General features: G+C 37.7%; 1 protein-coding gene and 1 long non-coding RNA gene across 2 annotated transcripts; both read right to left on the reverse strand.

The window, feature by feature from the left end:
* Positions 1-2685: 2685 nt before the first annotated feature.
* LOC115820630 (uncharacterized) lies at positions 2686-5057 on the reverse strand. The gene is made up of 3 exons (XR_004025571.1): positions 4971-5057; positions 4351-4473; positions 2686-2710 (listed from the first exon to the last, which is right to left on the reverse strand). It is a non-coding gene; the product is annotated as an uncharacterized LOC115820630 (long non-coding RNA).
* Positions 5058-6492: 1435 nt separating this feature from the next.
* Positions 6493-14473, reverse strand: LOC115820626 (complement factor H). The gene is made up of 8 exons (XM_030784260.1): positions 14340-14473; positions 9714-9896; positions 9398-9503; positions 9235-9311; positions 8467-8658; positions 7461-7643; positions 7170-7349; positions 6493-6818 (listed from the first exon to the last, which is right to left on the reverse strand). The coding sequence occupies exons 1-8, from the start codon at positions 14407-14409 to the stop codon at positions 6622-6624; spliced, it is 1188 nt and encodes a 395-aa protein (XP_030640120.1). The 5' UTR covers positions 14410-14473; the 3' UTR covers positions 6493-6621.
* Between the last annotated feature and the right edge of the window lie 1840 nt (positions 14474-16313).

Consider the following 16313-nt stretch of genomic DNA (forward strand, 5'->3'; position numbering starts at 1 on the left):
TTAATACATTGCAGCAACATTGCAACAAACTCCTCTCATTTCTGATTGGTATTACAGCAAACTCAATTTGGTCATCGCAGTCACCATGGTCACCATTACAACCCTGTATATCTGTAAGTAATGTTTTTGCCAACTGAATCACCACTGAACTGTGAAAACTGCTGTGCTAAATGAAGTAAAGAGCATTTTGTTGTTTCCAAGCAAGTAGCTGAGAAGAAATAAGTAGAACAGCTACTGCAGGTGTATAAACCAGTGAAGTCATGTCACAATCCTAACTAAAAACTGCTTCAAACCTTTAGCTTAAAAACTAGACTTTAGATTAACTAGACTTTACTACACCTCAACTTCAACTCATGTTTAGGCATGGGAACATGTCAGTCAGTTTCACAATATTGTTTCTTAATTTTCCTGCTTAAACCTCACACTTGCTGACTCTTCATCTATGGTTTTAGATTAAATGATATTATGAAATATATGCATAGTGTCACTCACCACTCATTTTGATAAGAAGCCAAATATTTCAAAATGGTGATATTGTGTTGCTAGAGCAGCAAAGAACATGTTGGACGCCAGTCATGATGATAACATGCTTCAAAAATTAGCTTTATTCAAATGTGGAAGAGGAGCATCATATTTGGTTGAGTTAAGGTCAGAGTTTTAGCTGACACTCATAAGTAATACACAGGAGAGCAAAAGACATAGGTAAACAACATTTATATTCATTTGATGTATGTGAATAGTAACTGTAAAATTAACTCAGTGTTAATCAGAGGACAAATGGCTTAAGTTTATGTATAATGAATGACATCCATTATATGCATATCAAAAAATCTCTTGTTAAAAGGTTGATGTTGTTATATGACAAGCGCACAATGATGAACAGGAATCCAGAAGAAAAAAGGATCTAAAACATCATCAGATAATCTTTAGCTTTTTAGAATTAGGACACAAATTGAGTAGTTTCATATTTCTGGTTCTGTTTACTCAACATTCAGCATTTATTTCCAGCCAAGAACCTTCAGAGTGGCAAGAATTAGACACAGGAAGGCAAAGTCATGACACCATCTTTACACTGCTGTCGAAAACCAGGACTTTCTGTGTGAGGCTTTTTTCCTGGCTTGCATACAAAGGTGATGTGATCCAAATGTGGTGCATACAATTTTTTCTTGTTACTGTATCTAAAACGTATATTCTTCTTATCCATTGCTGCAGCTGTGACTAGACAGGGTTCTGAAACAAAGGTTTCCAATCTTCAGTCACTTCAGTGTCTGTGTGTGTGTCTGTGTGTCTGTGTGTGTCTGTGTGTATGTGTGTGCACGTGTCTGTGTGTCTGCATGTATGTTGAGGAGTGAGATAGCATACGTCATACATGTGATTGATTACCCCAGTAGGTAACACATGTAAACATAAGACAATGTGATATATGACAACATATGACAATCTGATCTAATCTTCAGCATAAACCTATGAAATCTATAATACTGGATAGAGATGTGAATGATGAGAACTTGCAAACAATTAAATAATTGTAATAAATGCAATTAAGTTTCATGTGAAGCCTCTCTGCTGAAGTCCAGACATATTAGTTACTTAAAGTAAGGTATTCTTTTACTTTCTCAGCATTCTCACAGTGTCCCACACTGACCATTCAAACCATATCTCACAGCTTAGACCAGAGGATGAATAACACTCCTCTTACAAATCACAGGTGACTTAAGATTTCAGCCCAACTCAATGGAAATGAGCTATAGTTTGTTATTTTTTTAATGATTCTTCATGAAATGCAAAGCATCTAACAGCTAAAGAAACGGTTGTACTCTTCCTAATGCAATTTACAATGAAGTTCTTGTAACCAAGAGGAAAAAAAAAATCGACGGTAAAAGGACACCAGTACTTACTGAGGCATTTGACTTTTCCTGTCCATTGACCACGACGACAGGTCATGTGGTGATTTCGAGAGATTGTATATTTTGCCTGGCATTGATATTCCACTCTGTTGCCCTCCTCATATTGCTTTTTCACAGTGCTTATCACTTTTCCTGATTCAATGACCGGTGGTGTTCCACACTGGCCTTGTCCGCTCGCTATAGAAATAAGGTTAGATGGAGATCATCTGTTACAAGAACCACAGACCAACGGCAAAACAGTGACACCTAAACTTGAAAGTGATTAAATAAGAGTAGTAAACTTGTTTAACCCTATAGCAAGTAGACTATTATTATTGTTGTTGTTGCTGTTGTTTACACTGGTAAAGTGGTATTTTTTCATGAATTTTCGCATTTAGAAAATGGAACTGATAAGGTTCATATTGAGTGGACATATAAAAATGAAGTTTCACAGTATATGCACTGGTCACCTTATACAGAAATGTAACTACAAACTTATCAGGGTCTGATGTGAGACAGTTCAAATCATTTTTATAAACGGTTCTATCTGAAAAATTCCAGCTGAAAACCTTCATATTTCTCTGTGCCCTGAGGCTGCCTGTGTGTTCTGGCAAGTAGTGATATTAAACATGTCTACGCACGAGAACATTTGCCTCCTTCGGATTTAACCCATTCTCTGCCTTTACAAGAGTAAAAGATTGGTCTCTCAGATTTGTAGCCAGGCATACAGACGTACTGCAGCACATCCCCCTCAGAATATGTGTTCTTCACAGACTTTTCAGACACTTTGGTGTTTTCCTCCCCTGGAAGTTGCTTAGGGCACTCTGTGAAAGCAGATAAGAGATTTCTCTCTCCCTCTTTTATTTTTTCACTGCGTACAAATGTAATACGTTTATTCAGCTACAATCAATAATTTAACATCATTCATAATAATTCAAAATAATTCAAATAAAATGACACGGGTATGCGACCACAGAACAATGGCAAAACAGCGCAGTTCCTCTCTATTAATCTAATTTTACCTCATCCCTAAAACACCTAAGCTTGTCAGTCAATAAATAATAATAACCTGCTGCAACTTGCTGGTGTTGTTCGTGCATTTGTTTCAACTTTGATTCTTTATGAGAATGAAAACAATCAGAAGCGTGTCTTCACCTTCATAGGTGGGAAATGTGTGATTCTACCTTCCATTTAATGAGCAAATAACCACATCTACTGCTCTCAGATCTTCAGTTGACTGTTTGCATGAGAAATACAGCTTGCCCCCAAGTTTACTGGGAGAGACAGTTCCGATAGATCCACTACCATTTCTATCTCTATTTCTATCTTTGTATAAGTAAATGGTGTCTGGAACTCAGAGATCTAAGATGTTCTGGTCTTCGGAACACCATTTCTAAGAACATCATTTTTGTCCTCTATTCACTGAATCTGGAGTTTCTCCGTGGGACGGGGTGGAAAAAGGCATTCAGCAGGGGCAGTGGGATCGAAACACATCTTAGAACAGCAGTCATGGATATGAGAGGAGAAATCAGTAAGCTGCTTACCTTTCTCCTGGCAGGCAGATCACACAAACACATATATATCAACAATCAACCATCAGTTATGAATGCAGGGACATCACGGCATCAGGTGAAAAGAAATTTCTGTACAGTTTTAAAATATCTTCAATTTATATTTCTGTTTTAACTGTCCAGCTGTCTCTAGATCAGTTGAGGAAAAAAAGCCTGGAAAGTATGTCTGTCAGGGATTAACTTGGTGAAACTCGCCATGGCAATGACCTTTCCCAAACCCTTCAACCACTGAACCCCTTTCCACGTAGGAAAATACATCCTCTTTCAAAAAAAATGAAAAGCAACAATACAGGCAAATAAAAATAAATGGCTTGAAACTACGGCCTATATTATTACGAGTGGAAGCCCTGAAAAAATTCTAAGATTAGAGTCAGGAAAATTACACTGTTCATTTCTTTTCAGTTTCAGGAAAATAAAGACAATACCTTTTCCTCTGTCAGTATTAGTGTTTCCTTTACAGACAAAGGTAAAGAGAAATAAAAGACACTTTCATGTCAGAAAAGACACAGCTGAATCTAATGGAAAAAGACACAGACTTAAACAGGTACTGAGTCTGTAATGCAGCAGAGTTAATATATGCAACCAAATAACAGCAACATTTATTTTTTTCTCTGTACCTTCATAAAAACATCTCTCACAAATGTTTTTCTGCAGGAAGCAGACTGCAAGATTAGCCGTGATTCCAGTATAACTCCTTAACAGACACATTTAAATCAATAACAAACAATGCAAGAGATATTTCTTTGAAAATGATTGTGTAATGAACTAAATAATTTGTAAAGAACTGGCTTCCTCTTTTGGGTATTATGGTGCATGAATCTATTTTTTAACAGGACTGTGTGGACAGTGACTTTTTCACAAAACAGATACTTTCAGATACTGCTATCACTCACCATTGGTATGACAGAAAACTTTCTTTAAATGCTGCCCATCTTTAACAGTAATGAAGCCTTGAGAACAGATCAGTGCTATAATCTGTCCAGGTTGCAAGAAGATTTTGCTCTCTTGTTCACTCACTGCAAACAAGAAAAAAGTATATTTTTGTCATCTAATATCTTAGGTTGTATTCTTCCTTTGAGTGGAATCTTTGTTTTCAATCTTTGTGTTGCTAAATGTAAGTCCATACTTATTCATACATTGCTTAAGAAAACATCTCTGGGTATACATGGGATCTCTATGATGCTTATAAACACAAATCATAAAACTTGTCGTAAGATTTCTGCACCTTTCTGCATTTTCCCAACAATTTATTCAGATAATCTGTATTGCAATCTATATTTTAAAGCACTGTACTATCATAGTAATAATTCATTTTCTCCACACATTGCATACATAGCGTACATATACTTTTCCTTTTAAAAAGGATAATGTTTAAAACTGTATTTTGCTGTGAAATGTGCTCCTGTCATCTGCAAACTGTAGTGCAATGTAGTGAACTAAAAGCTTGAAAGTGCAATTTAAAAATCATCCCGGAGCATTTTCTTCAGTCTCAGAGGAAAAAAAAATTCCCTACCTGTGTCTGTAGATGAACAATCCACGCTGACACATACAAAAAATAAAAGAAATAGATTTGACTTCATGTTTTGAAAACATGTAGCTGACTCTGAGTGAGCTGGTCAAACTGTATCTGTGACCTGAGGATCTTGCTTTTTATATGCTCTCCTCCCATCTTGCATTTATTGAGTCATCTAAATAATATCCAATGTCTGTTTTCCTTTACAGAGACATCATTAGTCTCCTCCTCAATGTCCAGTTCTTGCTCCGAGAGTTGTATTCTCTAAGTCAACAGCCAACCAACCGCATGATCAACCCACTACAAAGTAATGGTATAGTTTTGACTGAATGTCTCTGATTGTGACATGAACAAAACAAATCCTGTATCGATCCAAAAACAAAACGACCAAAAACATGAAATATACCTGTTAGGCCTCTATTCTTACTTCTTCCCTCTGCTGGTCTTCTAGGTCACTGTTTTCTTTGGTTTAGTCTGCGTTTTATTTCATTTGTTTCATTAGTCCATCACTGAATCACAGGTTAAACATGTTCTCTGTTCATTAGCCTTGTTTTCATTTTTGTACAAGTGCTACTTAGTTCTTTCAGTTCCTTATGAAGTGTTTTTTTCCCTTGTTTTTCTGAGAATACAGACACACGTCCTTGTTTTTTTCTCTTCCTAATCTGTCATCTTTGTTGTGCCATTGAACGTTGGATTGTTCCATTAGACTAAAAGTTCAGTGTATGCATCCAGTCTCCCACAGTATTCCTGACAAGACCGTTACAGACCGCCCATGTGAAGAACTTGAATTTCTTTATGAAGCACATACTGTTTTGCACAGGATTTTTTTTTATTTTCCTTATGTTCTGGCTTCAGCTTTCCAGTTATCTGGCGACGTGAAATGTCAGCCAGCCACTGCTAGTTTCGGAAAGAACGTTAGTGTTTAACAGAACTGCTTTTCTTTACTCAGTGAAACTCTGTTATATGGAAGAGCAAAATTACAAAGTCATTTTACTCATGAGATTTTCGTGTTACATTACTGTTTTCATTTCCGTTCAGTTTTATTTAGAAATCTTTTCTTTCTCTTAACCATAGACAGTTTAACACAGACGCTTTACAGAATACTAGGCATTCAGGCCAATGAACACTCAGTAGTGGAAAAATCTTCAACTATAATAAGCAGAAAGCTTGAAAGGAGCCATGACTCATGAGGAGGGACCCATCACCCTCTGCCTAGCACCAGACAGGGGACGACTGAAGTTGCCAGGTTGACAGATGTTTCTAGAGTAAAAGGTTGGAATAGTTTGTTTTGTGGAACACTGTCACAAGAAAAAAAATATAGTAGATAGTAGTGGCTCCTCCCAGGACATTCATTTGTTTAACTGCAAAGTGAGTGAAGGTCAGAATTAATCAGGGAAACTTCCGTAGGATTTAGGGCAGGCCCTGGACTAATTTTAACGATCACATTTTACTGATGTTGTTTCTATGCTTGGACAAATAACTTTTACAGAGCACAGACAACAAATGACATAAGGGATGCACATGAATTTAAAGTAATTTCATTTATTTCAACATGGAGCAAAATACAGTCATATGCGTATGAATAAGGGTAGATTCTTTACTGAGTTTTCTTTAGGAACACTCATCTAAATCAGTGTAAGAAAGGCCAAAATTAGGCACAACGAGGCAAAGGCATAACACCGTCAATACACTGCTGTCGGAGGCCAGGACTGCCTGTCTGGAGAGATTTCCACCAATTGCATTTGAAAGAGATAAAATCCAAATGTTCTGAGTACATTTTTCTTTGGCGACCATGGGCCAGGTGTATCTTATTCTTATCCATTTCCTCAGTTGTGACTGTACAGGGTTCTGAAACAGAGTGTTTTCAGCTCAGTAGACATATGTTTCTATGAATAAAATGTCTTTTATAGTAATGACAGAAGAGGAAGATTTGTGTGGGTGACAGTATGTCCCTACTCCTGAAGTCTCTGAATCAAGTTGCTTAATTAAAGATGTTACATTCAAATATCACATGTTAAAACAAATTCTTTTATATGCAGCTCTGTTCTCCAAAGCAATCTGGATTTCATTAAGACATCTGATTTAAATGGAGTCCCTCCATCATTCTCAGAAAAAACTAAAGTAATGCTCTTGCATATTTGAGAACAGACATTTATTGTAAAACCCATGAGGTTAAGGTAGAAGCGCAGCAGAACTTACTCATGCATCTTATTGTTCCTGTCCATTGGCCATCACTGCAGGTCATGTAGGGATTTCCAGAGATTTTGTAGTACGTCTTGCATTTATATGTCACTCTTTCCCCATCCTCATACTGGTCTTTCACAAAATCGATGACATCTGCAGACTCAGCAGTCGGTGGCAGACTGCAGCGCCTTTTTTCTTTAGTTAAACCAAAAGGCATTCAACCACTTGCATTAACCTTATTTCAAAATGTTTTAAATAATTCATTTTAGAACAGCAATTTTTTCTCTTCTCCACAATAAGAGATACCTTCACATGTGGGAAATGGGTGATTCCATCTTCCACTCCGTGTACAGATAACTTTTGCCTCTCCTCTCAGAATCATATTTGGGTCTTTGCAAGAGAAACTTCGTGCTTCTCCAGGTTTTGCTTCATTTTGGGATCCACCCAAAATTCGAACGTTATTTCTTTTCTCAGGTATACACACAACCTCTGGAAAGAAACAGAAGGAAATCACCTGTTATAAGGAACATGGACCAGTGCCAAAACTGCAATGATTCCTCTCTCTTAATCTAATTAGACTTCATTCCCAAGACACCTAACTTCGCAAGTCATTCAACATTTTTATTCTGTGAAGCATGTTGGTCATGTTAACTAAAACAGTAGATGTAGAGGTAAACTGAAACAGTGGTTGAATGAGTGAAGATGTAAACTGAAACAGTGGTTTAATGAGTGAAGATGTAAACTAAAACAGTGGTTGAATGATTGAAGATGTAAATTGAAACAGTGGTTGAATGAGTGAAGATGTAAACTGAAACAGTGGTTTAATGAGTGAAGATGTAAACTAAAACAGTGGTTGAATGAGTGAAGATGTAAATTGAAACAGTGGTTGAATGATTGAAGATGTAAACTGAAACAGTGGTTGAATGAGTGAAGATGTAAACTAAAACAGTGGTTTAATGAGTGAAGATGTAAACTAAAACAGTGGTTGAATGATTGAAGATGTAAATTGAAACAGTGGTTGAATGAGTGAAGATGTAAATTGAAACAGTGGTTGAATGAGTGAAGATGTAAATTGAAACAGTGGTTGAATGAGTGAAGATGTAAATTGAAACAGTGGTTGAATGAGTGAAGATGTAAACTGAAACAGTGGTTGAATGATTGAAGATGTAAACTAAAACAGTGGTTGAATGATTGAAGATGTAAACTGAAACAGTGGTTGAATGAGTGAAGATGTAAATTGAAACAGTGGTTGAATGAGTGAAGATGTAAATTGAAACAGTGGTTGAATGAGTGAAGATGTAAACCAAAGGACCTTCACATGTAGGGAATGGGCTGCTCCACTTTCCACCTGTTGAACACGAGACCTCTGTTGCCCCTCGTAGCCCCAACGTAGGATCGTCACAATCAAATTGTAACCTCTGGCCATACTTCAATGGTGAATCATCGTACGGCTGTCCACTTATCACCAGGTGGTCATCTGTTTTTTCTACAGAGCAACGTATCTCTGGAAAATGAAAACAGAATCATTCAGGAGGGGTGCGCTAGTGCAGCAGGAGCGTGTGCAGCTGGAACTCATTTTATGAATATTGTTTTGTGAATATAATGATCAACTTGACAGGTGTTACTGATTTTATGTACACTGCTAAGTGGTTTGTTTTGATGATGATGCTGATGATGGCAATGATGATGATTGATGTCATTGTTATGATATTTGGTCGTACCCTTCCAATTCAAATATGTTAATTTGTCAGATATATTCATTGAACAAACAGCAGCTTTTGGAAACCGATGCAGCCAGTTATAATTCACATGATTTAGTCTGGAGTACATATTATTCATTTAATATTCATACTGTACAGTCAGAAGTTTTCTGATATTTGCATCAGGGCCAGGATTCTGGATTCTATATTAGTAGGCTATTGAGTTGATAACAATTTCCATTAAACATTTTGCATGAAAACACTGTAACATTAACAGCATCTAAATAAAATCATGCACATGGAGCAGTAGAGAAACAATATTTGTTGAAATATGATGAGAAACAAAGAAATAAAACAAAAACTGTTATTTTTAAAATTACCTTCACACTGAGGTAAGCGGTTATCCCAACCTTCAATCAGGCACGTTCTGATGTCCACTCTGCTCATCATGTTGTAACTGCAAGAAATTCATGTATATTTTAAACTACGTTCACTACGCTCTAGATTATAATGCACAGATAGTGACGTTATGAGATCACTCACCCTTCATTGCATGTGTACTTGATGGTTGCTCCAATAACAAAGTCTGTGCCATGTATAATTCTGTACTGGCCATTTGGGATGTCTTCAGGAAGTTCGCATCGCCTGGCTATGAATTACAAGATTACTAAAACATTCATTTCATCTTTGTCACTGATGTCATAATCTTTATCATTTCTCATTACTTGTTCAGTGTTGAACACAGAATATAAACTGGTTCCCAGAAGTTTGTACAAAGGTTCCGTTATACATTCATTTTTGTAATCATGTACCCTATAAACTAGTGCCTGAACTAGTAAAGCCATAGTTGTTTACTCACGTGAGCAGTGCCCCCTGTTGGTTTTAATCCATTGTTGTCTTTCACAGGTGAAAGAGATCCGTCCCTGAGGGGTAAAGCCCGGCATGCACATATACCGCAACTCATCCCCTTCAGTGTATGTGTTCTTCAAGGAGTTTTGAGAGACTGTGGCATTTGCAACCTCCGGAAGCTGCTCAGGGCAAACTATGAAAGCAATTCCAAAGAATAATCATCCAAGTTTGTGTGTGTGTGTGTTGTTGTTAGAGATACCTTTGAATGAGTTCACACACCACACGCACACACACATACATATATATATATATATATACATATATACATCTATACACACACACAGCAGACAGCTCCCCAAGACGAAGCAAGCGTATCCTCCTTTTCTGTGGTTTAAAATTTCCAAAATAAATTAAATATTCGGTGGACAAAGTCTTGGACTTTTTCCTCAATCAAATAAGACGTCCCGTTTACATACCAGGCAATAGATGAAGCATCTAACAACCAAACATTTGAAGCGCATTTTCAGCACTCCAAACGTCCTCTCTATGACAGTTCGTTTTTTGTTTTGTTTTTTCATGTAAAGTGACAGAAAACACGTTGTCGACTGAATGACAATTCAAGCACTGTTGTTGGAAGGATATTCAGGAGGTGACAGTTGTCTGTTACAGCCTGGATAAGCATAGTTCACGGCGGCATTCCTCTTTGTTGTGGGACAGGTGAGGGATAAAAGTCATATAATTACGACACTTAATCCGTGATCTGTACATAGCTACTGGCACTGTTACTGTTGCTGTAAAACGTCCCCCGAACAAGTCTGATTAAATGCTGTTGTGTTTTGCCATAACTGATCAAATAATTAACCAATTTCAAGCGTCTTTACTCTGTTATCACATGTATCTTTAGATAGCTTGATGTCCACAATAATATTCCACGACTATATCTCACCGCTGTAACAAACAGAGATTACTTGCGTTGCGGACTCATAGCTTATGTGTGTTCTGAAATAGCTTCCCAATTCCAAAACGCGGGTGTTCGCTAACTGGATCGTAATGATCAGGTGAGAAGTCCAAAAGATCATGTAGAACACCCCCCCCCCCCCCAAAAAAAATCGTTAAAAGTAGTGTATGTAGTAGTATTAAACCTAGTAGTATTAATTTTTTTAAGAACGAAAGTTTAAGTTTAATTTTAATTAGGTCCTAAGTACTTTTGCAGCTCACCAATGTCAGCCAGCGGCCGACCAATGGCAGGGGCCCACCAGGAAAAGGCCCGCCTCTTCCGATGGCTAATCCAAGCCTGAATCATCGCCTAAACCAGGGGTGGGCAAATCCGGTCCTGGAGGGCCAGTGACCTGCCGGGTTTTTGTTTTCACCTCTTAGTTACCTGTTGATTTTCACCTTGCCAACAGGTGTGCACGCTCTTCAGCCAATCACCGATTGTATTTAGTTAGCTGACAAGAAAAACAGCAGGACCATGGCCCTCCACGACCGGATTTGCCCAACCCTGGCCTAAGCCTTCCCGGGAATACAGCGTTGACAGTATAAGCCTACGTTGAATTTTTAATATCCTAAAGTATTGTATTGTATTTCAGGGCAAACATGTATATATACATACACACACACACACAGAGCAGGTCCGATGTATAAGCGAACTAAGCGGCTGCTCAGGCCCCTGTGGTCACCCGAGGGCCCACAAGAGCGCTTGAAATGTCCCACAAGAAAGCTTGAAATGTTGCAATATTATGCTAATGGGCTGGCTAGCTAATACTACTGGTTTAATCAGTTCCTGCTGCCTCTGTCAGAGCTGGTGTCACGTCCCTGCGCATGCATACTGTAACCGACCTTAACTGCATTTTGATGCAAGTGCAGTCAGTCAGACGTTACAGTCGTCTCCTCTGCATCCATGAGAAAAAGCAGCCAAAAAGTAATGTCACAGATAAGGACATATCCTTCTATTTATTTGATTTTAATTGTAGTTGATTGTTTTTTCTTACGATAGAATATTAGGGCCACATTGAGGGGAAAAAAATCTGAGATTTCGAAAATTGCGTCGTGCTATTACGACAATCACGTCGTAATTTTACTAGAAGAAGTAATAATATTCCAAGAATACAGTCGTTATTTTACGAGATAAAAGTCATAAAATTGAAAGTAAAGTCGTAATTTTTGGCTACGTGTTATCTTAGACGGGAAATATCAGAACAGCAGCCTGTCGCCTGCCTTAAAATGAGGAATGAAACTGTAAACCTGTGTTTGCTAAACAAGCAAAACCGCATTTATGAAAAGTTTAACGATAAGATGATTAACTAAAGTTAGACTGATATGTGTGGCATGGCACGACACTTGAGACAAATAGAAGTTGCCAGAAGCAGGCTCAGGCTCCTATTGACTGTCCTCTCGCCCGTTTTGTTGGTTGCTGGTAATATATTTTCCTAAAAAATATGTTTTTTACTCTAACTTTTACGATTTTATTCTCGTAATATTAAGGTTTTTTCCCCCATTTGTTATTTTTTTAAATGTTATGACTTTATTCTCGTAATAGTATCTCAGTTAGGACTTTATTCTCGTAATATTACGACCTTATTCTCGAAATCTCAGGCAGTGGGCCCCCAATCAAATTCTGCTTAGGGCCACATAAAGGCCTAGGCCGGCCCTGTATATATATATTGTGGCAGGACACGGCGAAAATGTCGGCAGTGTGGAAATATTATAAATTGGGAAACGAAAGCAGTCCAGCAGCCATTTGTAATGTTTGTAATGGGAGCATTTCGCGAGGCGGTAGGAGCTGCGTTCAATAGGCTACTACCGCTTTGATACGGCATCTAAAAAATAAACACTCAGCGGAATACAGTGAGTTCAGTCAGGTAAATGCTGTTCCGAAGCAACACACATTGGAGGATATACATTTACAGGAGAGAGAAATTTCCTCGAGACAGCGACAAGGCAAAAAAGATTACCGAGAGGGTAATTGAATCAATCGATTTGGATGACCAACCCATCGCTGTGGTACAGAATACAGATGTGCTTTCAAATTCGGGAAACAGAGGCGAACGTTCCAGTGGATTTGGTATTCTTTTAACTTTTAAATTTGGACTTTTTAGGCCAGGATACTCCGACGACATTAACCCTCAAGGCTCCTAACAACAACCCAGGTATCATTTCAAAATTGAAACACCTAAGGCTTTAGCTGTATGTGATGTATGCGAGTTAGCCTAACGACCACAGAGAGCAATGCAGTCTCTTAACTAAGGATTGATAATGATAGCATGCACAAAGAGGCTTTCAGAAGAAGTATCAACGAAACTGACAATTAGACAAGTTAACCGCTTGAATTATTGTAATACAATAACATAAAATCAAACACTTATGTATATTTTCTGGTATAACCCCCATCCTTATACAAAGGTGTCTTTAACAACCTGTTAGCATTTCATAAAAACACTAAAGTAATGGCTGCTGGCAGTTTTATGAGAATAATTCATTATAAATCAGTCATTTCCAGGAGCAGTAGCCATTTGCAACATTTACAGTGACATTAATATCTTGGCTATATATTTAAATCCATTTAGTGACACCTTGGTGAATAAAAGTATCATGTTCTATCAAACATGAAAATTACATTTATAATAGTAGCCAGAGTATGTATTTATACATATATATTAGTGTTCTTTGTAGGTAGAATGACACCATCCACTTCTTTCGGCTTGCTGCACCGACAGTAAATTAATCTCCTTACTGTGACATTCAAGTTCCACGTGATAAGTGAAAACAGAAATGAAGGACGACGCAGAAGAAAAAGAAGAAGAACAACGACAACACCACCATCAAGACCTTCGGCACAGCCAATTCATAAATGAATGAGATGATACAGTGTCAGTCACCCTCCTGAGAGGGCTTAGGGACATGAGACGCTCTCATTAATCTAAGCATTCTAGAATTTCTGCGTCGCATGACGCAGATGTAACACAATAACATTTTGATGATGGTGACGATATTACTGTAGAATTGGTGCGAACGCAGGCAACATCTTGTAGCCTAATATCAACGGTTTCCTCTTCATGTGTGCAGGCTGCCTTTTTCTGTAAATCGTCCCGGTAACAATGGTATCTACATGACTTCTTTGCTACTGTGGTCTTTCTTTCTACGCATTTCTGGGATGTGCGACGAATTATTTAAACTGCAAATTTTACTTTTTCTTTGCAAAGTCCCTAAGCAGTTTCCAACAAATGAGAGATTTTCAGCTGAATGCAGATAAACGGTTATTTGGGGCGATATTTTCAGGACGTCGCTGAAGCTTTCCTGGAAATGCAGCATTTAAGTATAAGCCTACCTTGAATTTGTAATATCCTAAATTATTGCATTCTGTTTGTTTTTTAGTGATGTTTAAGTTCTACTTAATGTCAGCGTTTGAAGACAAAAATCAGAAAACGAAATTCAGTGGTTTTGTTGCCGAAGACAGTATTAGTAGCACCAGTCTATTACAAACAGGAGAGTTAGATGTAATGGTAGTTACAACTGGAGGAATGCTAACGAATTTGATGAGTTCTGTCATTTCTTGTTAAGTCAAAATAAGACAATGCCCTATTCCAAACTTTCATTTTTAAAAAATCCCTTTATGAAATAATATTCAACTACATACCTTTGCCTGCTGGTGAAGCATCAGTGAGATCACATAGAATAAGAACGAAAACAAGGTAACCCAAATTCATTTCTGTTTTGTTTTTTTTATGTCATTTACAAACAAGACAGTTGTTTGACTGAATGTAACTGAGGTACCTGGTCAGCTAAACAAACTGGACATTTCACAAAGTTAATATTTGCCAGTGAGGGCCAGCCCTTAGAGATTAAACGGGTATTGCACAAGATGACAGAGATCGGACCATTATATCCTAACTGTAAGAAAGGCTGGTATTTTAGTTGAACTGTGGACCCTGCTGATCCCTTGTGATTGAGATTACACTGGATCAAGCAGAGCGGACCCTCTCTATGTGCCCCCCAGTATTGCCTCGGTTTTTTTTAAACAGCATACGCGTTAGAGGAAAGTTGTACACCGTTCGTTGCAACATACAACAAGTTTGAAGGACTATAACTTCATAGTCACGAATGTCAGGTAGTCAAGCGACAAAGTTGTTTAGGTGCGTGCAACTACGAGTGAGTATTTTCACTGACACAATGTATACAGAGCATCGGTTACGTGAATGTACTCGCTACCACAGTCTTAACGCTAGCCTCTAAATTCACGCTTAAGCCTGTCGTGATTACTATAATCTTGCATTACGGTGCTCAATTATTGTGTGTAATACAGTTATTTCGCAACATAAATATATTATTTGTACTGTTAGTCACTAGTCTTGATCGATATTAGTAGTTTGTGCATGCGCAGTTTAAGTCAATATACGGGATGTCTGTTTACATTATACGTGGTATAATGTAAACAGACCGTAGTATTGCCCGCCTTGTATCCTTCCCACGAGTCGAAAATTATTGTAATCATCAGGTAGATCAGATATCTGGCAATAGGCAATGCATACTACTTGTGTTATTCGATGTGTAATATGATTAATCCCTTTTGCCTCCTAATTTTGTATGCTGCTTATGTAAATATTATGTTCTGTATTGTTTTATTGCAGAACCACACTTATTAAACAACCTGTTATTAGAGACCTGACTGATCATTTGCAGCCCCTGAACTAAGTACAGTCTGTGACATTCACTAGTTCTGACTGGACTACCTACAGCCTTTTGATATATCCATAACCACCAACTATAAATCATCCCCATTCTTGCACTAACACTTATTCCTGAGAATGGAATTGCTTATTTTACACATCACTGGTGAAGTGTATTATCCTTATCTGTCTGGTGAAATGAAGTATACTATATTGCAAAGTTTGCATATAAAAACTTTGTTCAAAAACATGCTATTTCTTGTTTTTGAGGAACAATGAAAGTGTTTATTTTTTTTCTAACATTGCCTCTACTAAGGAGAGCCCAAATATTGTTAATATCCATGCTGACAAAGAAGACTATTAAAAAGTGACATCACAGTGCAGTGTTGTCTAACACGGCTAAAACATACTGAGATTATATAGTTGGCCACAAAGTGGTACACAGTGATGTATGGTGTCTGAACAGTTTCAATTAAAGTGTGAAAACGTAGAAATCAAAAAGGTGAAAACACTTACAGGACAACAAGAAAGCAACAAATTTCAGAGGATTTTACAAACATGCCACGATGTTGCACAGAAAAATACATAATATACCTTCTAATTTATGAAAAACTGTATTTTTTTCTGAAGGTGGACCATGAGAAGGCCACTTAAAGCTAAATAACATTCATTCAAAACGTTACAGAAATGGGCCTCTAAACACATACAGTTCTGTATGTAGAGAGACATGTATGAAGTGACCTTCTCCTTTATAAAAATGTTCCCCTTGGTTTGTACTTAGCTGAGCAACATTAGATGCAATTTTGTGTGTTCCTCGTTATGTGCTGTTATTTTTGTGAATTTCTCTTGTGTTCACCCCAGAGGTGGACTTTAGAGCATCATTGCAAACAAACATGTGATTCCAAAGCAAAGAGAGGGAGACCAGATGTTGACCACTGAACCTA

The sequence above is a fragment of the Chanos chanos genome, chromosome 9, assembly GCF_902362185.1.
Source record: "Chanos chanos chromosome 9, fChaCha1.1, whole genome shotgun sequence".
Classification (NCBI taxonomy): domain Eukaryota; kingdom Metazoa; phylum Chordata; class Actinopteri; order Gonorynchiformes; family Chanidae; genus Chanos; species Chanos chanos.

Bases quoted from the DNA above. Each gene is read 5' to 3' on its own strand.
- LOC115820626 (XM_030784260.1), bottom strand. From the start codon at position 14,409: ATGAATTTGGGTTACCTTGTTTTCGTTCTTATTCTATGTGATCTCACT. The intron at 9,897-14,339 runs GTATGTAGTTGA...TTGCTTTCATAG, and splicing joins TGCTTCACCAGCAGGCAAAG to TTTGCCCTGAGCAGCTTCCG. The intron at 8,659-9,234 runs GTAATTTTAAAA...TTCATTTTCCAG, and splicing joins CCGCTTACCTCAGTGTGAAG to AGATACGTTGCTCTGTAGAA.